Consider the following 27,502-nt stretch of genomic DNA (forward strand, 5'->3'; position numbering starts at 1 on the left):
ACTGATGACTCCTGAATATGATTTTTTAACCTAGCCTATAAAATTTCAGTAGTCTCTCCCTGCTTTGTGCCATCATCTGCTGATAAGTGATGACTTGATCAAGCCTAAGTATTCTACAAAGATATTGAAGGATAGTTAATCCAAGATTGACCCTACTCTGGTTTAATGTTAGTCCACGAATCAGTACTGTTTGAAGGGCACTTCTTTGTTTACTGTACATTAGTTCATTTGGCTCCACATTTTTTTAACCTCTCTGGGGAAGATGACATATGGGCTTAAGTGAAAAGAGTTCAGTCATCACTTTCAAATAAATCTTTACTAAACACTTATCATGTTCTTTATGACTAGACCATGCAACAAGCAGAAATGATTCATTCCACCAAGCCTTTCTTACTTAGTTTTGTTATAGTGTCATTTAGGATAATTGTAAATGATCTTAACGTAAGCAACAAATAGGTTATTATTACCTCTAATGACTCATCCTGTAATAGGGCTACCAGTTCTTTATGTATTACATACACATCAGTATTTAAAAGCTTAGCAACCTGAAAAATACAGAACCAACAAAACAGGGACATTAGCCTTCTTAATCTGGTCGTATTTATTTTTCAACAAGGTCTGAATAGCCAAAAGGAAACAAGCATGTAGACTAGATCTCTAATACCAACAATCATACTTAAGAGAGTTGAGGTCATGTCCTTTTCTCACTACTAAGCAGTGTGGCATCACACAGTAGCACAGAAAATAAACATCCTGGCAACAGCACACTTTCAAATTGTGCCCTTGGGTACTGAGATGACATTTTGCTTCTTTTTACATTTCAAATATCCAATATTTTGACAAAGCCAAACATTTTAGCCTTCTGCCATGTAATTCCTATTAACTTAAAATAATATAGCTGATATACTCCTAGTTGGTTACATATACTACTACACTAAACACGGTTCCCTCACTTTTTCCTCATTCCCAACAGAAACCATGGGTTGCATTCAGCTAGGTTTTACTCAGAGCTGACCCACTGAAATTAATGAGTATATTTACTTTGAGTAAAATATAGTTGAAAACCACCCCATATATTTCCACCATCCCACACAGGTCCATGGAATGGTGACACTGACTGGACTGAATCACAAGTAGCTTCTTGGTTAGGCAATATAATGGAAACTTTAAAAATAAAATATATATATTAATGAATTGTCATCATTTGATAGATTCTATAAACTGGATTGGTTGATCACTTTTTCTTATAAGGATGTCAAATTATCTAAAAAATTATCTAGCTCTCTGGATGAAACATACTTGTTAAGAGCTATGATTGTTTACTATCAGAACAGAAACAGGGAACTGTAGTCATCTGCAGAATACTATATATTTAAAATATATCCAGTAGCAGAAATATGTAGATTACTATGGTACAGGACAGCTGATGTAATCCAAGGTGGTAATTAACACAAGGCACCAAAGATATGTATTTTTAAAGTCTAATGGGTAATTTTTCATTCATATGAAAAGTGCTTCAGATGAGTACATAAAATTATTCTACAGCAACAGCCAATTAAAATGCCAGGTCTTACAGTCCTACATAAGTTATGCAGAAGCATTGCCAAGTACACCACTCCCACCTCCTCTCACATCTGTATCTAATTCCCTTCTGTTCCGATTCCCTCTTTCCCCAGTCATTGTACTGTTTCTGTCTGCTGACAAGGAAATAGAACTCTCCTTTGGCTCAAATTCATTTTCTAAAGCAAACCCCTAAAATCTAAAACTTACATTATGCTGGGTTGAATCAATTAAAGCATCACGCAAGAGGAACAGAAACTTCCCTTCCCTCACCTCCCCCACATGCCTCTCTGCATTCCCCTCCTGATTTGCTTGGAGGGGTTGGGATAACCCCTACAGCAAATTTGGGGGTGTGGGGTACATGGAGGGGGAGAAGGAGGGGAAGAATGAATACAGCAAATAGCTTTATTTGTTCATTCAGCCTTTATTGACATAATTTAGACAATAAAAACCATAAAAAACAATGCATAAAAAATTGGTTATACAGACATATTAAACACATAAAACACATACAAGACTCAGTAGCCACCATTAAATAAAATGAAGGAGTTTTATATTTGTGTTTAAAAATCTTGACTACAATAGCTTTATTGATCTGTTGTCCTTTACTTTCTGTGAACTCAAACTTGCTTCAGCAAGAAATATTTCACACATAAACAACTGGAAAAATCAAGAATCCTAATAACAGAATTTGTGTTGAAAATGACCTGCTGATAGCCTCATGCACTTTTTTTGTTCGTAATGGAAAAAGTATACATGGATTTATATTATATCATATTATACATAAAAGACACCTCAATGCAGTCATATGAAACAACCATAAACTAGTAAGAATCCAAAGTTAGTAAGTTATAAGTTGCACTGCTTTCAATTAGGGAGGTTAGCATACACTAATACTGTAAATTAAAGATGAACATATCAATGAGATTGTATACAATGAACAGTTGCTGAAATTAATCCAAGGAGTATTCCTTGACTTACTTCATAGAAGCCAATAGCCATCGTGTGCCTGACTAGGACTTCAGGGTCATGACATAGACAGAAGAATGTTGAGTACAGTTCCAAATTGAAATTTTTGGGATCCACGAAAACCATCATGGCCTAGGAGTAGAAATGATGTAACATTTAATGTGGGCAGGAACATATTATAACCACAAAGAGTGGACTCCTTCTCCAAATGCCTACCCTTATGTAGCCAAAATGGAACAATCAAAATATAAGAAAGCAGCATCACACTGGGCTGTGTGGAATCCCAAGGTTTGCAAGGTGTTTTTTTAAAAAACAACAATTTTATATTAAAACCAAACAAACTGGGGGTGGGGGCAGTATGCTGTGGCCACATAATGCTGACTGACTTTTAGGGAAAAGGGAATAGAAAACAGAGGATGGGGAAAAAATGGAATGGAGCAGCTGGAACTTGAACAGAAGCACTTTATACTGCAACATTTTGTTGCAGATCCCAAGAGAGCAGGCAAGTGGTAGTGCCTGTTCCACCATCCTCTGCCGGTGCCAGTGTAACAGCAAGGGATGTCGCCCTGCTAGCCTTATAGTCACTGCTTTTTTTTCTTAAAAAATGTTTAGAGGTACTCTTATTTTGACTCAAGAAAAACACCATTTTATTGATCAAATTGGGGAAAATAAATACAGTAAATGGACCAAAGTACAAAGATTCACAAAATGTTTAGGGGTATGTGTACCCCTGTGCCCCCCCCCCCCGAAAAAAACCCACTGTTTATAGTACACTTTCTAGTTTGGGGAAAGCATCCTGGAGGTGGGGACATTCCACCTCTTTAAAGCCAGAAGATTTACCAACTTCATTGTTACTATTAAACTAATTTATATGAATTACAGACACATTATGCACATATTATAAATGGATTTTTAAGTAAAATAGTAGCCCACTCACTGGTAAATTGTAAGCACAGTTCTTCCTCACTGAGATGTACTTCTTTTCCTGTTCTAGGGTTTGGAGTTGCACCTGGTTGTCATTGTGTCCATTTTCCTGCTCTAATCCCAGTGTGCAAAGCTTCTTGTAGAATTCCAAAAACCGCAAATGCTGCTCTGGTGTAAAAATCCCTTCAAAGAAATGTAATATGTGTTTATTATTTTATGTTCACATAACAGCACAAAAATGGTCTGTCCAGTGAGTCATGTTTGCATAGCAACTACAGCATTGGAGTCAGGACCGTTAATGCTTGGGTGCGCATCCCTGCTTTGCCATGAAGCTCATTGGCTGATATTGAGCAAGTCACCCTCTCTCAGCTTTGCCTACCTCGCGGAGTTCTTGTGAGGTTTATTTGCACCATAATGTGGAAGAAACCCATTTGTTCCAGAAATCACAGTACAAAGCCCTTGTCCATTCTCATGAGACAACTCCCCTGGGAAAGCTTCCTATGTTGGTGTGAAAAGGCATTAAAAATTTGGAGGAACTAGCTATTCATCCATAGGCACTATATTCTTATTTCTGTATTATAGAATTTACAAATGTAAGTGCTACAACCCAACAAGCACCTTCAGGCATGCAGAAGGGCTTATTCAAACACAGTAGGGCTTTCTTTCCCCTTCACAAAAGCCAGCACTCCCTATCATGCTGCAAACAGTGATCTGAAATTTCCCTAAGACACAAAGCTAGGCATCGTTACCACTGCCTGTGATTTCAGCCACATATTCCTTTAGACCAGTGGTTTTCAACCAGTGTGATTTGGCACCCTGGGGTGCCTTGAATGATGGTCAGGGGTGCTGTGGGCAACACTGACCTCTGTCCTTCTTTCATTCCCTCCCTCCCTCCTCTTATGCCCTCTTGCGTCTCTGCCTCCCAAAGGCTTGCACAGCTGTTTGTTGCAGCAGCCCTGGCTACAAATGCTCCAAGGAAACGGTGCGTCTGGGGCTGGCCAGGGGGTGCTTCCCAGGCCCCTGTGGGGCAGTATAAGGAGGCACCTCTCTTTGGGGCGGGGGGGCAGCTCAGAGACCAGGGGCAGCAGCTGCGGCTGCCCAGAGGACTCCCAAGGAGAGGGGAGAAGAGGCTGAGGGAACACTCCACAAAGAAGGGTGTTTGGAAAGGGATGAGGGGCTGCCAGCTCTGAAGGCAAGGGGTGACATAACTGGGCTCCTGAGCCCTACAGGGGTGCTGCAGAAAAAATGTAGTTGGTCAAGGGAGCTGTGGACCCAAACAGGTTGAAAAACTCTGCTTTAGACAGCAGCCATGGGGACTGTTACTCCAGCTCTGAGGATTTAATATGAAAGAGGTATATATTGCAGCTCTTGAATTAGGGCTCTTCTGCAATGTGTTGTAAGCAGATAGATGTTAACCTGCACTGGATCTTACAGGGAGAAGGCATTGTGGGAGTAGACTTTTGATCATTTAAGATAAGACCTTAGAGCTAAGGCATTGTCTGTGGTTTATAAGGCCTTGAGGCTAGTTCTGAAAATAGCAGAGATTTTACATTCCAAAACAGGAAGAACTAAGGCACACCAAGTTCTCATCCTGAGAGGAGGAACTCACTGAGAAAAAGCTATTTGTATTGTTATCTTGCACATGCATATGGAAAATACTGACAATCCAAGGACAAAATATTACACATTCCACAGGCTGGCATTCATTGTTAACACACTGAATATTCATTATATATGGAATAGTCTTCATGACTTCAATATACATAACAAATGTAGATCAATGAATATTCATGTGAAATGTAACTGGAGGTATGCATGCTATATCTGTTATTATTAACACCTTTCAAATGTGTGGGTACAGCTACTGTACTGAGAGAAAGGGAATGGGTTTTTCCATCAATGGTCCCATCACATCAGTCCTCTTTATAAAGAGGATGTTTGCTGGAACTATGTGGGAACCTTGCTTTGGTCTTTGCTATCATAATTGCAGGGGTTTGGACTAGATGACCCTAGAGATTCCTTCTAACTCTGGAATACTATGCTTCTATAATTCATAGCTGGAAGCAAGTAAGGGGCAGGGGCAGAATTGTTGTGTTGTGGCACTGATCTGCTTTCGACTCTGTGCTACACCTCTGCACTGACTGATCAGGAAATTATTTGTGTGAACCAGACTGTTAAGAGCACAGAACCCTTTTCAAATTCCCTACACGACATTCCATGGCAAACCTCTTTTTAGTGTAAAAAGCTTAGGTCAGACCTAAAGTTCTAAAATTTCTCGCACTTGCATACTGTTCAGAGATCTTAAGAATACTCACAACAGGAATGGACCTTAAAATAGTCTAACTCCAAACAATAATAACAACTCTCTCCCTCTTCTGCTCCTCTTCAACTGTTACATCAAATAAAGGATTCAGAAAAATGTCAGGAACAACAGTTCACGGACAAGTCTGCCATTTCTGCTAGTAGTTAACAAAGTTTTAAATGAATTTTCATAGGATGTACTGTATCTGTTTCCAATGCTATTGCTATGCAAACAAATGTGGACTATAAATTCAAATAAATGTCACATGTCAAGGGAGGGAGCAACAGCAAGTCATTATAAACAGTTTTCATCTTGATCATATTTACTTTGTTATTAAAATCATTTATTTCATTTATTTGGGGTTGCAGTGATTAAGATTCCAATGCAAATAAAAACAACCCAGCACCCCTTAAAATATATATCATACTAGGACCATTTGATCGTACCATATAGTCCATTACAAAGCTTCCCTAAATGGAAAGATAGTGAAACCAGAATAGATTCATCTGCTTTGAACGATTTTTCACAGAAGGATTTCACTAATGGGAGGACTGTTTGACTTCTATCATCTGAAAAACAGAAAATATTATAAAGATGAGCAGAGGTATCATTTTGTGATCTTTAATCAAAATGTGAATAATAGCATATTGACAAAGAACATAGCCTGGCAACCAGAGGAATGGCTGTAGTACTAGGTTCAATGCAACTCAGTTCTGATCTTACCTGCATCAAACATTTCCAGCAGATTAACCAAGGTCTCAAAAGCTGCAAGACGTACACTGCTGCCTTCATCCCTTGCTAATTCTACCAGCTCAGGAAGCACTACGTTTTTGGTTAGCTCAGTCCTACAAAAAGTATCAAAATATTTAGTAAAAAAAGACAACTGCTGCACTATCCAGATTCTCCAGAAACAGGAAGGGCTTCAAGAATGAGCTTGTATTTCCCCAGACAACGGACCTTGCTCAGAGGTTTAATTACAATCAAGCAGTATTTAAGTTTTGTTAAATTATTAAGAGTCACCAGGCAGAGGTCAAATGGCCATCCTTTCCTTTCCCTTTTCTCATTTTTATCAGAAACAATGTGACCTTTGGCATGGGTATAATTGTTTGTTTATCCGAGCAACAAAAACCCAACCCCAAGAATCCCCATCTTCCCCCACCCATGAATGGGAGCTAAGTTAATCACCCCTTTCCTCCCACCCACTACTGCTACTACACTCAACAACCCCCTTAACTGCTTTTCACTTTAGAACACCCCAACCAATACACCAACAGAATGGATAACACTGGACAGCACTGCAGGGTTGTCATATGCTGCTCTCTTTTAGCCCCCTGCCAGGTACAAGTAGCACTGGTGGGATCCACAGTGCTGGTAGCCAGCAGAAATAATAATAATAATAATGATTTATTATTTGTACCTCGCCCATCTGGCTGGGTTTCCCCAGCCACTCTGGGCGGCTTCCACAGAAACCAAAAATACCGTAAAATCATACATTAAAAACTTCCCTGAACAGGGCTGCCTTAAGATGTCTTCTGAATGTCAGGTAGTTGTTTATCACTTTGACATCTAATGGGAGGGCATTCCACAGGGCGGGCACCACTACCGAGAAGGCCCTCTGCCTGGTTCCTTGTAGCTTTGCTACTTGCAATGAGGGAACCGCCAGAAGGCCCTCGCCGCTGGACCTCAGTGTCCGGGCAGAACGATGGGGGTGGAGACGCTCCTTCAGGTATACTGGGCCGAGGCAGTTTAGGGCTTTAAAGGTCAACACCATCACTTTGAATTGTGCTCGGAAACGTACTGGGAGCCAATGTAGGTCTTTCAAGACTGGTGAAAGCCCCCAAATGCAGCATTCCATGGGAGAGGAGAGGGAGAGGCAGCCTGGGATACACCCGATCCTAAGCTGGCCCCGCAGCCATCACATGATGATTACTACTCCACCTCCACAATAGCAGAGCAAATTGTCTGCACACCCACACCCATCACTGCCACCAGAGCTGCGGGTGTGGGGCTGGCCCCATTGGTACACTGAAACCCTGGATTTCTCCATTGTTTCCTCCAGGCAGCAATCACTTCTTTACCATGGAAAATCTGTTATACCCCCAGGTTCTTTCAAGCCAAACCAGGAAGTCCTATCTCCCATTGTCTGAATGCATAGAAAAAGTAGGAAGCCTCCAATGAACCAGGAAGTCCACTGTTGTATTCATTTCCAGAGAGACCACACAAAAAAGGAGTGTGTATGTAGGTTTGCTTCCTCCACTGAAATTAGTGAGATTTGATTGCAAGTAGATGTAAACAGGAATGACAAAAGTGAAGGTAACGAAAGGGGACAAGGGAGCGATAAAGCCAGATAAGGTGAAATTATGCTGGGGCAGGAATAGCTTTGCTGAGGAACTGGACCTTGAGGAAAGACTTGGAATGCAGAAAGGAAATCCCTTGACAAGCAGAGAAGGAAGCTGTTGCAGACCAAGAGGCAGAGGGCACAGAGGTGGGAGAGGGAGAAGGAATCAAGGACAGCTAGCAGCAGGTCAATCTCTTGATGGAGACAGAGCATGAAATGTCAGAGGTAGAAAAGCATGCAGGAGGCAGCTTAAGAAGATGGAGGACCAAGAAGGCACCCTAACATTGGACCAGAAAGTTAAGAGGCAGGGTATTTTTTTAAGGAGTAGAAAGACATGAACATGTTTAACAAAAAAGGGAGAGCCAGAGAAAGATTGAGAAGGGCCAAACTACAAATAGCTGCATGCATAATTTGTCCAATATTTTCTTTTCTAACTAAAAGCAGCCTCTGGGGCTGTGATCTTCAGCAGAAGAAAAGTCCTTTACTTTGGGCTATTTTTCTCTTTGAAACCCACATCCCAGGCTGCTTTTTCATCCTGCAACACAAAAGGTGCCTGTATATTTTCTGCTATGGGGCAAAACACAACTGGGATGGTACTTTGAGGCATCCGCAACTTCTCTCCCCAAACTAGGAGCCTTAGAAGTTGGCTTTTGTTACTATGAAAAGGAGAAAAGGAAAAGGAACCAGTGAATACAAGATACACTTGGCTGCATGTGATATGCAATGAGACTCTGAGAATGTGTGCAAAACTGAGAGGGAGGGAGACAGAACTAAAGGAAGAGGGCCGAGGAAGCAGGCTATTAGAGTTAGAAAGCAAATGAAGCAAAGATATATGGCAGCGGGTGAGAGGGTGGGCAGTAGGTGATTCACACTGGGCACAGGGAGAGTGTCTATATAGGTAGGGAGTAGTATACTAGTTTTTCTTCTATACTACTTTGTACCAGTATTTTAAACATCTGGTGAAGTAGGTTTTCGCCTGTGTATATGTAGACGTCAGAGTAAAATTGGTATATTCTAAGGGGCCACAGCACTTTCTGCTGCAGATCAGGCATGGGCAACCTTGAGTGGCTGGCCCTAAGAGTGGCTGGGGTCAATAGGACTGAAGCCAGCAGTAGGCATGTCTATCCCCTTTTCTCTCTTGTTCTTTCTGCTACTGCCTTCGTCTTCCTCCTGAGCTGATCATTTGCAAAGGGCTTAGGCTGAGGACCACAGGTTGCCCACCCTGATTTACACCGTTAATCTTCTGAAATCATTTCCACTCTGTAGTAATTATGCTCACCCTATTCCTTGAGCTATAAGCTCCAGTTGCCGACACATGCAGGAACGAACTTCATATTCTACATCCTGGCAGAGTGATTTTACCAGTGGAAGAATTTCTCTTTTAATTCTAAAATCAATAGACAGAAAAAACCCACCCCATTTAGTTGACATGTACAAGTTGAATACTGTGAAAGTAAAACCTTAATCATCACATAACATTCAACATATAAACTGCATTTCTGCCTTTCTGAGTTCTGTATAATGAAGTAACATGTAAGGGAGATACTGCAATTTTTAGGAATATATAAGTATGACCAGTGGTGTAGCATGGGGGGCTGAGGGGGCCATGGCCCCAGGCATATTTTGAGAGGCGCAACAAGGCGCCCCCACAACATGCTCCCCCATCAAAAGACCAGAGCCACAGGAAGGGAAGCAATAATAATAATAATAATAATAATAATAATAATAATAATAATAATAATAATAATTTATTTATACCCTGCCCATCTGGCTGAGTTTCTTCAGCCACTCTGGGCGGCTCCCAATCGAGTTAAAAACAATACAGCGTCAGACATTTAAAACTTCCCTAAACAGAGCTGCCTTCAGATGTTTTTTAAAAATAGGATAGCTGCTTATTTCCTTGACATCTGATGGGAGGGTGTTCCACAGGGTGGGTGCCACCCGCGATAAGGCCCTCTGGTTCTCTGTAACCTCACTTCTCGCAATGAGGGAACCACCAGAAGGCCCTCAGCGCTGGATCACAGTGTCCGGGCAGAACGATGGGGGTGGAGACGCTCCTTCAGGTGTACAGGACCGAGGCCGTTTAGGGCTTTAAAGGTCAGCACCAATATCTAGAATTGTACTCGGAAACATACTGGGAGCCAATGCAGGTCTCTCAGGACCAGTGTTATCCCTATCAGTATAGCTACAAAAAAGGGACTGGCTTTGGGCACCAGCTGTGTAGCTTAATCCTAAAATCTGGTGCACAAGCACATGAGTTCAGGATGTGGCATTCCAAAATCAGCCTACTTTTGGTAAAATCTAACATTTGGTGAGCACATGGGGATACGCCACCAAAAATATTTAGAACTGTGATACCTGCCTATAAAGCAAAACGTTACTGTGAATTCAGCAGCATAACCTCTCACAAATAGCAGGCCTTCAATGACTTTGACAGAAGATAAATAATCAGTTGCTAGAGGGTACCCATCACAGCTGAGGGCATGCCTTCAAAATAAACCTTTATGCAGGATTATAATAGAGTTTTGCAGAGAAATTGAAAGCAAACTGGCAAAAAGTATTAGACAGTAAGATCTTCCACCTTTAAAACAAGACTACTGTGAACTTGGACCCAACATTAATAAATTTCAGGGCATCTGCTGTGACATTTTTATTATTCTGTGAAATTTTAAGACAAGCAAAGAGATCCCAAGGCCATCAGAGGAACAAACAAGGTAGCATTGGCTGTTACTGAAATTGGCTTCATGCAGAATGGGATGCTACCATTTTATGCACAATCTCTAATATGGGGCAGCAGTCTTGGCAAGGAGTTTGGAAACAATCCCATAGAACAACATGACAGCCAATAGGAAAATTATGGAAAGCAGGATGAAATTGGACAATTCATTTAAGGGACCTTGAAAATTCAATAGTGCAGATGAACACCTTTTTGGATCATGCCTTAAGTGTGAGAAAAAACTGTGGTCTTTATTATAGGTACAGCCTAAGAAGTACTCATGCTGTGCCACCTTGGTGAGCTTTTGGAGAAAGGATAAGGATGCACAGCAGCAGCATTAGTAGATTGAGTCCACCATATACAGTTTGAAATAAATTGACAAAGTGCTCATTTACACATAGAACACAAAAACAGGTCAATTTGTTTCCCTTTCTGCAAGTTTTAATTATTAGGACATCTGAAAAACACACAAGCTACTCACATATGAGCTTCAAACTTGTTAGCTAATTTCCCCAAGATTTTACAACTAACCAAGCGAGACTGAAGTGTTTGGGAAAGCTGTGCCTTGGAAACAAGAGGATTCAGGATCTATGGGGGAACAGAAGAAGAAATTCAAATGGCAAATCTAGGGCTAAACAGAAGAAAAACAATAAAAATAATCAAGAACCACTTCACATATTAAAACTGATCTTAGTATCAGCTGCCCAGTCAGCATTCTTGCAAGTTACAACATTCACACCCTACTTGAAGCAAAATGGGGTACACTCTTTCACCTTCAGAGGAATGACCTCCATGTAAGAAAATTATTGGCCTATTATTGGCCTTCAAGTTAATTCCAAAAAAATCCAAAATGCAGACTAAGGGGAATGTTGGTGTAAATTAGCTGTACTCCTTATGTAAGATCAGAAAGAAGACAGGACAAGGACATTTATAATTATATTGCAAAAGTAGCACTCCCCCCCCCCTTCCAGGAGATGACTTTTCACAGTACATTAAGAACACATACATTAACAACATTAAAGTGAATTAAGAGCATCGTAGCTCAAAACACTATTATATGCTTTCAATTCTGTGCTTCTTGTCAGAGGCTTTGTGACCCCCACTAGTTGGGACTAGCATGTTGCTTTGTAAATGATTTCTAAATATTTAGGAACATGTAAGTTATCTGCAGTAAGAATCACATAAACCAAGAACCACTTCTGACTTTACAGTTTTCATTCATGGGAATGCTCCCACAAGGCACTCCGTGAGAATTGTAGACATGAGTGTCATGCAGTCCAGAGGCCAAGAAAAAACCAGCACATCTATGTATTCCTGTTTATAGATGAATTCAGACTAGTACTCTGACTTCATTTCAGTTTGTCATTCCCTGGCTTCACATTAAAGCGCCTGGGATCTGGAGCCAGGGAGTCTTGCAGCCAAACCAAAGAGCTCCACAATCTGCAGTATCGCAGCAGTGCAACAAAATGATGGAGCTGCTGCCAGGCTATAAGCTGCCCTTGGACACCCCCAAAGCAGGTGTTATTAAAAGATACTGCTGTTTGCTGACTCTGCAATTAAGAGGCAACAAGAGGGACTGAAAGAATTTCACACAATCCTAAAAAGCATCAGATTTTCCCTTAGGTCCTCACTCTGAGAAATATGTTGAAGGAAAAATGCCAAGCTGCTGTATATCCCACATACCTGGCCATCTTTCTGCCAAGATCTGCTCTGCTTCAGCCCATTCGCCCTGTTTACTTAGTGACCATCTGTCTTCTGCTTTGACAATGCCTCCAGCCATCCAGCCCTAACCTACAGGCTTCCTTTGGTGATTCGTTTAACAGGGCATGCAATATAATGAACCACCATCTTGAGAACAAAGGAATAGGGTGGGTGGGAGAATGGTAGGGAACAATGTGTATTTATTTTTACAGCAGGGGGTTCTTTTGCTCTCAGGATGGCAGGTGGCACTCAGTGCAAGATGAAGCAAAAAGAAAACATTTATGAGGCTCGTGCCTGTCCCTGTGGAGTGCCGCATGGGCACTTCTGATGGACATGGACAGCCTGATGGGATGGGCAGCAGGTAGGAGCAAAACAGAGACACTTCTTTCTTTGGGGAATGCATTAAGAGTTTCAGACTATGGTTGGGGAGACCCAGGCTCAAATCCCCTCTCAGCCATGAAGTTCACTAGCCAGTCGCTATCTCTCAGCCTAACCTACTTCACAGGATTGTTGTGAGATAACTGCAGCTCTTTGAGTGGTCATTTCATAGAATCATAGAGTTGGAAGGAACCCAAGGGTCATCTAGTCCAACCCCCTGCAATGTAGGAATCTCAGCTAAAGCTTCCATGACAGATGGGCATCTAATCTCTGCTTAAAAACCTCAAAGGAAGGAGAGCCCGCCACCTCTCATGGGAGTCTGTTCCACTGCCAAACAACTCTTGCTGTCAGAAAGTTTTTTTTTCCAAATGCTTAGTCAGAATCTCTTTTCTTGCAACTTGGTGCCATTGGTTTGAGTCCAGTTTGTGCAGTTATATGTATGGATTTGTTCTGGAAGCCTCTAGGCAGGGCTTTTTTTCAGTTGGAACTTGCCTCTCAGGTGGGCGCCAATTGTCATTCTAAGAGAACAAGGGAGGTGTTCATGGTGAATTCTGGCACCTCTTTTTCTGGAAAAATAGCACTGCGTCTACGTTAGTTTTGGTGGCTGACCTGCCCCCAACCTCCATATGGCTTCCCACTCAGTCCTCTCTTAACTGCTACAGCAGAAGTACTGTTTCCTAACTCAAATGTCTGGATGTGGCTTTTCCCTGTCTTTAGGGCCTGCCAGGCTGTTCCCAATAATAAATGCTGAATCTGCATACTTGCATCCCACACCCAACACCTACACACACTGATATAAATATGCATTCACTTATTTCAATTTCAGTCTTGATGCAGTGAACAAGCGGGGGGGGGGGCGGGGGGGGGAGATTCCTGACCAGAACAATGACTAAACGTTTGCTTCTCCTTAACAGGACATATGATTCTGCACAAGAAAACCCAGTGCTCAAAAAACCCCAGCCTCAAACAAATAAACCAGACTGGTTATTTCATGTTATTTTCTATTGCAGACCACTTGAAAGATTACAGTGGTCTGAGCACACCGTAAGCCATCCCCATTTTGTTATCTCTCTCTCAGGAGTGGCCTGTGGGGAAGCGTCTGTGAATGAAATGTGTTAAATCAGAAACAAACCTGAAAAAGAAGGCTTGACATTTAGAGCAAATGAAACTCCAGAGTGCTTTCGTCTACTCTAATTAATTAGATTATGAAAAGGCCTATATGCCATACCTGACACGAAGCTACAAACATCTTACCAATTATATTCTGCACAACGCTACTCATTAAAGTTAATATTATCTTGTTTTACAGTGTTTCCAGGGAGAAAATGCAAGAAGTCAATTAATTTTTTAAGTGGATTTTTTAAAGCCAGAAGTGCTTTGCACCTCCGGAAACCAAAGTTTATAGTTTTTTCACCCTTTGATTGATTTTTTTAAAAAATTCTTGTCATTTATTTCATTTCCTATGCAACCATTCATTTGATACAGCTTTCCTTCAGTAGGATGTCTGCCCCATTTCAGAATTTACAATGGAGTGTGCACAACATACTGAGAACTATTCCTATGCCAATAATATTTGACATTTGTACAGGATATTCTGACTGTTCAAAAAGCCTCACGTACCTTGTGCCTTCAACCTTTACAACTGCCCTGCACAAATTTCTAAGCACCAATTTAGAATTTTAATCTATTTTAGTACTTTAACTTCTGTATATTTTAAAGTATGGCTGCAAATTTTTATTGATTTTTTTGCTTTATCTTTTTGTAAACTGCTTTGAGAGTGGAGTTTGGGGGGGGGCAATTAAGCAGTGTATATTTTTTTTGAAACAAACAAACAAACAAACAAACATGTGACTCACCAAGCTGGACAAGAACAGCTCACCAGACCACCAAAATGGCAGGCCGCCACATGGCCTGCTAAGCTGCATTCATTCAACTAGATGGATCACATGTTGTCTATGCTTGCTTTTCAACAGGGTTTCCCAAACTTTGGTCTCCAGCTCTTTTTGGACCACAACTCCCATCATCCCTATCTAGCAAGACCAGTGGTCAGGGATGATGGGAACTGTGGTCCAAAAACAGTAGAGACCCAGATTTGGGGAAACCTTGCTTTAAAACAATCAGTATGTCAGATGCATGCACCCTTACCAACCCAGAGCTACCCCTACCTCATCCATCGTGGCAGATGTAATGCAGTGCCACCAGCAAGACACCCTCGCCTCAACCACTGCTGTCTTTGAATAGATTGAAATTCGCTTGCGGTGCCCTTTAGATGTTCTCCCAGTCACACGAGAGCAACCTACCTGTGAACAGCTCCAGTGGGGCTGAGAGAATATTCAGAGGAACCAAGAACAGGGGTGTGAAACCTATTTACTGGGTCCTTCTCATGGAATCAGCACTACTCCAGGGGGATGAGGGAATTCAGATCTTCTCCTAGTCACACAGGAGCCCTTACAGTTAACTGGCTCCTTTGCAGCTGGAAGAACACCTGAAGCAGGAAAGAGTAACCTGTGGCTCTCCTGTGATTAATACTAAAAATCCTATCATCCTTGACCGTTGGTGATGCTGGCTGGAGCTGATGGAAGTTGGAACATGTGTCATTAACAGCAGAAGTGGCTTCAGGAACTGGGATCCTACTTTGGCTTATGTTCACAGACAGCAGTGATGGATGGACTTTGCTGCAGCAGCCCTATAGCAACTCAATAGCACAGTGCTGGAGCCAACTACATTTTGCTGCCTGAAGCACACAGCTGGAAATTTTCTGTAATATTAAGCGGTATGTAAGTGCTTTTAATCAATCAAATATAATTGAACAGCATGCGTAGTTTGACTCTAAATAAAAATGTTAGGCCAAATGTTCAGAAAACTATAGGACACACTACATCCTCCCCACTTCCCAGACTGTATTCATTTTGTCTGTTATATTCAAAGGAAAACAAAATTACCTCATGTCTGATGGTTTCTTTTGGCAAAGCTTCTATTGCAGCAAGAAGGGTTTCCAGCCATGCATTACTGACACCTGTGAGGTACAAAAAAGACTGTAGATATATACATGTTATATCATATTCCTATTCCAAGAAGCTCCTTCATGTTGTGACCTCAATTAACCAAGCTCTTAAATAGCAACTAACATGAGGATGGACACACCCACGTGAAACTGCTGAGGGAAGGTCATCTGGAGTTAAAGAACAATGTGTCAGCAATATGCAGATGATATGCAACTCTCTTTTTCATCAAGGTAGCAGAGGTGCTAAAACAGCGCTTGGCTGCAGCAGTGGAAAGGATGAGGTTCAATAAACTGAGTCTCAATCTAAGCCAAATGAAAGTACCGCTAGTAAGTGGGTTTGCCCTCCCAGGTGAATGGCGACCCACCTTTTCTGGAGGGGCCTGCACTCACCCGAAAGGATCAGGTCTGGAGTTTGGGAGTGCTTTTTGTCCATCTTTTTCATTAGAAGCAAGTGGCCTGGTATGAACTGACCAAGGCAGAATAGAGCAGTACTATTACTTCCCTTGATCTGGACACAATACATCTGTTGATGCAGGCTAGAATAGCAGAAGCATTTTCAGTTTTTTCCTGCGTAGATCTTTAAAAAACGGAACATTTCTGGGATGCTGAAGGGCTGTTTCCTGATCTAGGACATTATTTTTCTTCTGGACCGTGCTAACAAAATCAAGTCAGCTTCCGGAGCACATACGCACAACATGAGATCTGTTTTAAATCTGCTGATACAATTCATGGCTATTTGTACCGAAGCACAGGTAGTGATCACTTAAAGGGGAATGTAGACTAGGAGCTTCAAGCTAAGGCCCTCAAAGCTCTACTGTACTTCAAAATCAGGTGTTGGGTAATCAACTGCATACTGCATTATACATAGTGTTGGCAAGGTCGCACTATGGCACTGTTTTATTTTTTTATTGGTGCATGCACTGCTTTAAATAGTATATCACTGAGCAAAGAAAAATCATAGCAAGCTAAGAAATCAGCAGCATGTCATGCCTCTGACCTGCATCTCTGTGCTCCAGATTCTGTAGAATGATGTGTAGGAAGGAGTGGGAGTAAGTATGGATGGATATTGACTCCTCTTGTAGAATAGTCAAAAGTGAAACAGCAGCTGTTAACTGCATTTCCACCCCTGCAACAGGCAGGACCTCCTGTGTAATCCGAGGCAGGGGAGAGAAGAAGATTTAAATCAAAGAGTGAGGCTTATAGATATGAAAGGCAAACATAACCATTACAGCAAGAAAGAGCATGGTCAGGCCAAAAATTATCTGTACCAGACAAAATGCACGCTAATTTTATAAAACCAGAAGAGAATGCAAGGCAACGTGCTAATAATTCATCTTAAATCCTCTCTTTTTGCCAGATATAAACTGCCCAGCTAGTTTTGATGAGTTTCTTGCCTAGGCAGAAGAAGCTCAGTTTTGAACTATTCATTTCTGCCCCCCCCCCTTCACTGACCCACAGGCACACAAATATCCTATCAAATTCAATCCAACGGGTGCTGCCATTTTAGATTGTGCCATGTGTATGCAGAATACAATCCAGCCTACATTTGATTTGGTCACCAATGTTAAGTACCTCTGTTATATATGACTGTCACATCACTATTCATGGGGAAAAGCCAATAAAAACCAGAATTCAGGCCAACCTCACCGCTGGTGTGATAAACAGCAACATTCATCAAAGGGTTGGATCGTTTCCACCAAAAGTAGGTCCTACTCTGTGGCAGTCCTGACACTAATATGGCCTATGAACATTAAAGGTGGCTGCTATAAATCTTCTAAAAATTCATGTACCATACCTGCCTTGTTCTTGTTCTTATTTTCTTTATTTGATTTTGCTGAATTATTATTATAATTTAATTTTGTAAACAGCTGTGGGGCATTGTATGAACAGAGGCATATAAATATTTTAAATAAACAAACAATTTCTGCCCATCCTCATTACCTAAACTCACACTGGTTGTTCCTTTCCATATACACACACAACTATATAAATCATAGCCCCAATATTGTGTATTGGTCACACTCCTGGCTTGGAATACAAAATAATCCAGCTAATTCTCAAGTGATATGAATTATAACACGTTTCACTCAAAAGTTAATTTCTGGAACTAGAATTCTGCTACATGTGCAAGTTCAGCAGTCAAGGCTGCTTTGTCTGCTTTGTCTGTGGATGTACATTTGTTCTTTAATATTAACCCCTTACTCTTGCTGAAACTCTTCTTGGCTTTAAAAAATGCAAACAAAAAAACTGAGCCACTATTGTTTCACATCTTTGCCACTCAGGTCACTTCTATGAATTGTTTGTTACCAAAACTTTATATTAATGCTGCCACCAACCAGTTCTAACCCCCCCACCACCACCACTTGCTCCCTGGTGTCCTTTTTTTGGCATTGTGGGATGGGGGCTCACTTTCCAAGTGACTTTCAGCCATCGCTGGTGCTGGGAATTACAATTCACAGTGGGCAATCTGATAAGCTGCAGCACAATCAGCATGCATGCACAGTGTTTAGCCCAAACAAAGTTCTTGGAAACAAACAAGCTTTTTCTTGAACACCCACAAAAAAACCCACCTTCAAAATACAAAGCCATTTCTCAAACAAGCTGAGGAGAGTTCACCCAGTATGTATATTCCCAAAATTCTGTTGTGTATGGGATCTGGCTCTGTTTTCAATTGATCCTGCTAAATTCTATTGGACAAAATAACTGGGCTGTAATGTGGAACACCTCCTGCCAACCTAGCAGTTCGAAAGCACGTCAAAGTGCAAGTAGATAAATAGGTACCGCTCCAGTGGGAAGGTAAACGGCGTTTCCATGCGCTGCTCTGGTTCGCCAGAAGCGGCTTAGTCATGCTGTCTACATGACCCGGAAGCTGTACGCTGGCTCCCTCGGCCAATAAGCAAGATGAGCGCCGCAACCCCAGAGTCGGTCACGACTGGACCTAATGGTCAGGGGTCCGTTTACCTTTTTAATGTGGAACACAGTTTGGGGGGCAAAACCTGTGCCTCACCTCAGATACGGAGTTAACTTGGGGCAGGATATGGGGATTCTTAACCAGTACTAAGTGAACTCATTTATTTCCTGCAGAATAGCTGCCACTCACTCCACATGTGGTGGGGAGGTAAATTCAGTAGGGGGAAATGTGGCAGTGTGAGCAACACCTGCCTGCCCTGCCCCCAGCAAAGTGCAGCCCAAACTCTCCTGCAATACAGTGTGGGTCTTCATACAGTGTCTAGAGAGGCGCACTCTCTCCATACACAATCTGTCTATCACAATGACGCACATTTGTATAATCAATAAATGGCATAAATACACCAAAAGCACTGACAGACTCCTGTGTATCAGACATCCGTATGGCAAAGATGTAAATGGATTATAATGTTTTGTACTGAATATCATTAACTCTGGCTTTAGGTATCTTTCCTGTTTAGTGAGGCTTCTATATTCATGTGATTTCCTCCATGCACAGCATGGGTCTGTCACCACAAATCAAGCAGAACTCATCTCAATTTATGTGTTGTGCCTCTGAGCTGGAGATACAAATCTACTGCATACCTAGAAGAGACATCTAAAATGTACAGGCCAATATTTAACTTTACTTCCTAAATTATTGATATAGAAAGAACATTTATAGTACAGCAATGCCTCATCTTAAATGGGGGTTCGGTTCCAAGGGTTATGTGTATATGCCAAAATTGCGTATAGCCAAACCCTTGGAGCTGCCCTGCAGCTAACCAGCCTGCCTCCTCTAAAGAGAGAGAGAGCATCCCCAGCAATCCTAGAGCTAGTGTGCTGAGTGGGCCTTGCCCAGCAAACAAGGCCAAGAGCTGAAAAGCTCTTTTCACTCCGGGGCCGCTTGGGGTTACCCAGTAAGAAAAGAGCTTTTAAGCTCTCAGCCTTACTGGCACACCAGCTCTAAAAGTGCTAGGGATGCTCCCGTGAGATCTTGCGGGAAGTCACATTGTCCCACGAGGTCTTGTGAGAGCTCTACCTCTCTTTCAAATCAGAACCAGTGAAGGCGGTGAACGTCCTGTGCGAGTGCCTGGAGGTGGTTGGAGAATGGATGGTGGCTAATGGATTGAGGTTGAATCCTGACAAGACAAAAGTACTGTTCTTGTGGGGCTGGTGTGGAGGACTCCCTGATCCTGAATGGGGTAACTGTGCCCCTGAAGGACCAGGTGTGCAGCCTGGGAGTCATTTTGGACTCACAGCTGTCCATGGAGGCGCAGGTCAATTCTGTATCCAGGGCAGCTGTCCACCAGCTCCATCTGGTACACAGGCTGAGACCCTACCTGCCCGCGGGCTGTCTTACCAGAGTGGTGCATCCTCTAGTTATCTCACGCTTGGACTACCGCAATGCGCTCTATGTGGGGCTACCTTTGAAGGGGTACTACAACTACTCCAGAATGCGGCAGCTAGTCTGGTGACTGGGGGCGGCTGCTGAGACCACATAACACCAGTCTTGAAAGACCTACATTGGCTCCCAGTACATTTCCGAGCACAATTCAAAGTGTTGTTGTTGACCTTTAAAGCCCTAAATGGCCTCGGCCCAGTATACCTGAAAGAGCGTCTCCACCCCCATCGTTCTGCCCGGACACTGGGGTCCAGCGCCGAGGGCCTTCTGGCGGTTCCCTCATTGCAAGTAGCAAAGCTACAAGGAACCAGGCAGAGGGCCTTCTCGGTAGTGGTGCCCGCCCTGTGGAACGCCCTCCCATGAGATGTCAAAGAGATAAACAACTACCTGACATTTTGAAGACATCTGAAGGCAGCCCTATTCAGGGAAGTTTTTAATGTGTGACATTTTAATGTATTTTTAATCTTTGTTGGAAGCCACCCAGAGTGGCTGGGGAAACCCAGCCAGATGGGTGGGGTACAAATAATAAATTATTATTATTATTATTATTATTATTATTATTATTATTATTATTATTATTATTACCAGTCCCAGAACCAGCCCACCAAGTGGGTCTTGCCTGAGTGACCCCAAGTGAACCTGCCATTGAAAGAGCTTGTAAGTTATTGGGCTTGCTTGGGACTTGACTTGCACAATTTCAACCAGACTGTCTTCCACTGTGTACAGTTGAAATTGCACAAGTCAAATGCACATAAGATGAGGTATATCATATATCATCTGGGAGGTAGGAAGGCATACGTATACGTATACGTAGAATGAGATTTATTGATACACCAACCTATTTGTTAAATGGTAAAGTAATCTGCTCAAATGGTTAACAATATAATAAATGAAATGTTAAGTAAGTTCTAATTTCTAGTATGCTGTCAGAGTGAAAGCTGACAATATAAACTGTCAAGCTCTTTTAAAACCTACTCAAAGGTATTACAAAGGAATAAAAAAGGTGCATTGCTTCAACTTTCCTTGATGACTCTGATACACAGAAAGAGCTGCACCAAGGTGGAAATTTATGGCACAAAATTGAAACATTTGACATCCAAGTGAAACATCCCAGCTTAAAGGTTTTGCTGACAGCTGTTGCGTGCACGTCATTTCCTCTATGCAAGATAAACAACCATGATAGCTCAATATGGAAATGTCAATCCAGAATTAAACATATGAAACATAAAACTATAAGGAAAATCAATTATTCACCTTTAAGGAAGAAGATTTAGGTATGTTCACCATAGTGCCTGTGTGCCTTGATTAAAGAGCTATCTTTAGCATTTTACTGGATGATATGTGTAATTCAAATATATTTTACAATTCCATGTTTCTCTGATTTTTCACTAAGGGATGTCTACAAGGGCTTTGTACTTGAATGCCATTAAATATCCTGTAATTTGCCATAGAACAAGGCACAGATATTTTGTACTGGGAAAACAAATTGAGAGTGACAGAGAAAGGCGAGAAAGCACCAACAGATTAGGAGCATGAGCCGACTAGGGTCACTTTACCTCATTTATGCCCACTCAACTACTTGGATCTGCAGAACTGGCACTGTTATAGGTAAAGGTAAAGGTACCCCTGCCCATTCGGGCCAGTCTTGCCAGACTCTAGGGTTGTGCGCCCATCTCACTTAAGAGGCCGGGGGCCAGCGCTGCCCGCATTCACTTGCGGGTCACGTGGTCAGTGTGACAAGCTGCATCTGGCGAGCCAGTGCAGCACACGGAAACGCTGTTTACCTTCCTGCTAGTAAGCGGTCCCTATTTATCTACTTGCACCCGGGGGTGCTTTCGAACTGCTAGGTTGACAGGCGCTGGGACCGAGCAACGGGAGCGCACCCCGCCACGGGGATTCGAACCGCCGACCTGACGATCAGCAAGTCCTAGGCGCTGAGGTTTTACCCACAGCGCCACCCGCGTCCCAATGGCACTGTTATAGGTAGCATATAATACTAGATCGATACTTCTAAGAAATCAATATTTTGGTGTGGCAGCACCTACACTTTGGAACTGCCTGCTTATTGACATCAGGCAGGAATCTTCTCTGTACTCTTTTTTGGTGCCTGATTAAAATGTTTTTGATTAGGCAAGCCTATAGAGACATGTAGAAGTTAGATATGTTTTATTTCTTTTTGGCCACTGTTGATTTCATTATTTCATTTCAGTATTTTTGTAATCCACTTGGAGCTTTCCTTAATATCAAGCGGTATATAAATAAACACAATGATCAACAGACTGCCTGCCAAAGTCTTTAAAAAGTATCAGTATACCCAGAAGAAAGGTCCCATGGGGATTCATGCAATAGTGGTTGCTGCTTGGGAAAGGCAACAGATGATATCTAAAAAAAGCCTTCTCAAATGACGGTCAGTTCTCTGTTCCCAAGAAAAACAATGGCAGCTTTGGAACTGTGACCTAGAGGAGTGAAGTTACTAAACCAAACCTTGTGCTGGGCCATTGGGCAGCCTGAGCTCTAACACACATGAACTTAAACTGAACTTGCCATAAGTACAATACTCCTTTTGTTGACCCAAAAGGATCCTGGCGATCAGGATTTTCAAAGATGTTCACTTCCTTCTCCTTGAAAATACAGGTTTTTTGAAATAAAAGATTGCATCATCCTTGTATGTAATGTGCATACTTCCTGCATTCCCGATTGCAAGACATTTTGAGCACTAAGCCAACTTGAGTTTCAGCAAGAAAATCAACTATGGGAAGGACCCAATATTACACAAGAGGAGCCTAACTTCCCTGCTCTCCCCCTGCAGTCCCCCTTGCACTACCAAAAGCTGTCCCAGTGCATTCCTTCAATCATTTGGAGCAGATTTTGAGGGAACACAGCAGACTGCAGGCAGGAGCGGAAGCTGAAGTCCCATCGCATAAGCAGAAGTCTGCTCTGTTTATACATGAGCAGCGTTGGATACACCCCTAAGGCATTATCAGAACAAAAGCAATCAACCTTACACTAAAATTCTATTATTTAGAACATATGTAACAGGCCAGGAGTCATAGATTTACAGTACAAAATCTGTATTTCTCACATTGCCACACCTTGATAAGAACGTTTTGAGGACCAGTGTTATTATTATAATTTGAGGATGTTAGAGCATGCCCATGAGCCACTCCTCTGTCTAAATCCATCTTCTCAGAATGGTTTACATTTAACTAGCTTGTAAACAGCGGCATAAATCCCAAGATTCCGGGAGCAAACCATTACATGTCCTTTTTTTAATGCATACTAAGCATCTCCTTCCAATCTTCTCCCACATACCAGCTGCTTAGCTTGTAATAGCAAGAAACTCAGAATGAACAGTGCTGGCTTGCCCATTAGACAAATAAGACATTTGTCAAAGGTGACAATCTTGGAGGAAGCAGCAAGATGCGCCCTCCCCCCTTTGCTTCTGTTCCAGTTATGGAAGAAACCCTAAGTCTTGGTGTTTGTTTCACTCCTTTCCCACTGCATCCTGTCATGAAAAAATCAGGTGGAAAGGACTGGGAGCCAAGGATGGGATGAAAGGCTCAACTGAATCATTTCTGCAGCTCAGATCCACTTCCTATTCATGTGAAAGAGGTTAGAACCAGACTACATAAGGTCAGACTATTATAACGTTAGTTTGAAACATGATCACAAATGGTACTTCACATATTTTATCCTGTGAGCCATCCTGAGAACTGCAAGTATAGGGTGGTATACAAATATAATAATAATAATAATAATAATAATAATAATAATAATAATAATAATAATAATTCATTTCTTGCCTCCTGGCTTGAGTGCTCTTTAACTGCCATTTGCAAGTGAAATAGGAAGACTGCACTGAGCTGGGAGACTGAGTTGTTTTGGGTTTCATGGTAGCCCAACCATGATTCATAAAGCATGGAAGGATACACAGGGCAGGCATAATTGCTGCTTTTGCCAAGTCCCCACCCATGCTGATCTGCAGAATCATTATTCAGCCCATGATATATGACAAAATAATGTCAACAGGAGCAGGTTATACTACCTAAGAAGAGTGGCAAAAGTAGCCATGGATTTACTTGCTATTCGGCACCCAAGAACAAGTCACTGCCTGGCTGTTCCACATCAGCTGACCAGCTAGTTTTCTGACATGAAATAATAATTAGTGCAAGATTATCCAATTATCAACCACATTCCCAGGCAAAGTAAGAACCCTGTTTATTGTCGGGTGTGTTAAAAAACGTGTTGAAGAACCATTTCCACTCCACTGAAATAAAGTTTTCTAAGAAATGGTGAAGCTACCTACAGAAAACCTGTGAATATTTTGAAAGCAGTATAAGACCTTTCTGATTGTGTTAGCTGAGCAGGATAAGGATGACAGAATGCAAAATGTGTTGTGCTTTAAGCCATTTTGTTATATTTAGATCCCCTCCCCCAAAATGATTGCTTGTATGCTATCCTGAAATCTCAAAATGAATTAGCTTAATATGTTAACATACTTCTGAAAAATCTAGATGCCACAGTAGTGAAATAAATAATTACTAGCAAGCCTGAACTTTGTGCAATACTACTAATGGCAACAATAGTCATCTCAAATTATAACATTCAACTGCTATGAACAGCAACTCAAAGAAGTAGAAACGTCACTTGTCCAGGTGCTTCTTTGGATGGGGATGCTATTTTTAGAGTAGGATCTGAAACAGGCCTAAGCCCTCTCCAGGCAACAAAAGAGTACATGTGGGCATATAATGGGTTGGGAAGAGATGCCTGTCCACACAAGCCCTTGCCCCAGTGACTCGACTGGCTCCTGGTCCTACCCTGCATAATCAGGATTCCTAATTGGAGAAATCTAACTGAATTCCGTAAAATGCTGTTACTGCAGAACTGAATGCAAAAAGGTTGAAGGAGGGACACTAAGTGTGTACACCCTTGATGGCTTACAAAATTTGAGCTCCCACTTGTTTTTCTGAATATAATCTCTGGGCTTGTACACTTCCTATCCCATTTATCTTGTCGCTTGCAGAAGACAAAAGAATGCGCCAGAGAAACCTCCTATTTATTTGAACTCATGATTTAAAAGTAGAAGGTTGCCCTCACTCAATACCTTTTCTCTATGCTGAGGGCAAAGGTGAGAGTTGAGGAGGGTTACATGGGAGCCTGAAGCCCAAGGGCCAAATAGGACCCAAACAGGCAGTATATTTCAAAATACTCTTCACCTCCTCTGCTGAGGGAGACCTCACAGTCAATCTATTCTTAGAAGCCTTCTTCCTTCAGTAATAAGTCAGAAGATATCCATATCACAACACTATAGTCAAGTAAGCTGACATTTTTAATAAGTCAAAGGTTTCTTCTCATCTTGTCATTTTAAAAAGAAAAGTGAACCAACGTAATTTTCAACTTGCAGACCACCTAAGAATAAGAGCCATGACAACATGAAAAAGATTAGCCCAAATTATTAACAATGATAGTCTGAGGCTCTTGCAAGCACTTACAATTATTACTCCTTTTCCGTTTGTTCTGTTCCCCCCCCCCCAAAGCCTCCACAGTCACTATTATGGATGACCTTTAAAGTCTATCAAATAATTCAGGGAAAGACAGGAAGAAAGAGGCGGATGGGAATATGCTGGAAATATATTAAAGAGCCCTTGGGCTAAATTAGAAAATTGCCACTTTGTTCAGAACTTAAATGAAAGAAGAACCAACAAACAAATGTTCAGATGTGTTCTAGAACTTCAGTCAGCAAGATTTCAAATGCCACACATGGCTCAGCCAATTAAAAGGGGGCAATTTATCATTAGGACTCCTACTACTTCCTTACTAGAAGGCCACATACCTAACAACTAAAACAACTGAACCCTTCAGTAGTTGTCACACTTGTAACAGAAAGCTGGAGGAAGAAAATAGAGTTCTTTAAACAAAAGGGAAATCTAAGGGAACAAATCTTTAAACAAAAGGGAAATGCTTCCTGTAAGTAAGACTGAAGAGACTGCAAAAATAGGCAGAGCAATTCTACGTTAATATTGTGCTGCCACTCCACTGATGGAACAGCCGCTGCATCCATGCGTGCTTGGCCCAAGGGGGACAAGGTGAAAACACAGAAAACACACAAACAGCATAGCAATGACAAACACACCCACAACGTCCCTGAAAATTCTGCCAGCGTCCACCACATGGTAAGCATACAAGAAGGGGCTAAGGCACACAGCCTGCTTCACCACACACAAAACATGCACAACACCACGGCCGCCCCACTCCATCAGCCTCAGTGGCGCAGACAATGATGTTCCCCCAACTGCTAGTCCCCATGCATCTCTCCCTACAGACAGGGGCTTGAATCCCCTAATGCTCCTCACAACCAGTTTTACAAGCACCACACGTGAGGACACATACACACAGGAACAGAAAACCTACATAGCTCCTTAGGCAAGATGCCTGCAAGAAGCACACAGAACCCACCTAGGACAAGGGGTCATCAGCCACTCAAAAGTTCATGAGCCACTTTTCTGGCAAGCAGCCAACAGCAGGGACCAGGACATGCAATGAAGGCAGCCACAGAAACACACTGACAGCAGCGACCTCCAGTGGCCGACTCAGGGTCATGGCAGCACACAGCAAAGAAGCAAAGCAATCAATTTAAAAATAAAGTATTTAAAATCAGTAAGAACTTCTAAAAACATTTTTAAAAACACTATATTCCACTACTAGGGTGGGGGAAATGGATCCCTGTATATCAATCCTTGACAACAAAGAAACAACACATACAGCACAGTCAAAATCTTTAATTGTTAGCTAAAAAAAAAAAATTCCCTTACTCTGAAATCAGTGGAAGTAAAATTCTTGGTTCTAGCTCTGCAATGGAGATGGAGACTTATTTTGCAGGATATAAATTAAGTGTGCTTCTTTGCCATGCTGCCCACATTCCCATCCCATTTCAGCCTTTCTGACAGCACAATGTCATAAGCAGAAAGGCTTGGATGACTGAGTCATAGCCACATTCCACCAGCATAGGAAGGCTCATGTCTAAACCTATAGGACCTCAAGTGTCAGACTGCAGTATAGAATTACATCCTAAATATCCAAAGCAGCCACAACAAAAATAAAACACTAGTTCATACAAAGCCAATTAGAGAAAAAAAAATCCAAAAGGAAATAGTAAGATTAAGAATGTATACAAGTAGAAATTCATAGGCGTACCAGAAAACAGTAAAAACAACAGCACAGAAAGAAAAATCTAATTAAAAGCTCCAAACCCCCCATGA

At 41.9% G+C, this 27,502-nt stretch overlaps 1 protein-coding gene across 2 annotated transcripts in view; it reads right to left on the reverse strand.

Annotated features, from left to right (window-relative positions):
• PPP4R4 (protein phosphatase 4 regulatory subunit 4) overlaps positions 1–27,502 on the reverse strand; it is a 79,868-nt gene that overhangs the window by 19,902 nt on the left and 32,464 nt on the right. For both annotated transcript variants that reach the window (XM_081910251.1, XM_081910252.1), the window contains exons 4-12: positions 16,890–17,037; positions 15,831–15,904; positions 11,291–11,397; positions 9,373–9,480; positions 6,479–6,600; positions 6,202–6,324; positions 3,467–3,636; positions 2,542–2,661; positions 468–545 (exon numbers count right to left, since the gene is read on the reverse strand). In XM_081910251.1, the coding sequence (XP_081766377.1) occupies positions 468–545; positions 2,542–2,661; positions 3,467–3,636; positions 6,202–6,324; positions 6,479–6,600; positions 9,373–9,480; positions 11,291–11,397; positions 15,831–15,904; positions 16,890–17,037 (1,050 nt within the window). The remainder of the gene's footprint in view (positions 1–467; positions 546–2,541; positions 2,662–3,466; positions 3,637–6,201; positions 6,325–6,478; positions 6,601–9,372; positions 9,481–11,290; positions 11,398–15,830; positions 15,905–16,889; positions 17,038–27,502) is intronic.

This window comes from Podarcis melisellensis (assembly GCF_964234715.1).
Source record: "Podarcis melisellensis genome assembly, chromosome: 1".
NCBI classification, from domain to species: Eukaryota; Metazoa; Chordata; class Lepidosauria; order Squamata; family Lacertidae; genus Podarcis; species Podarcis melisellensis.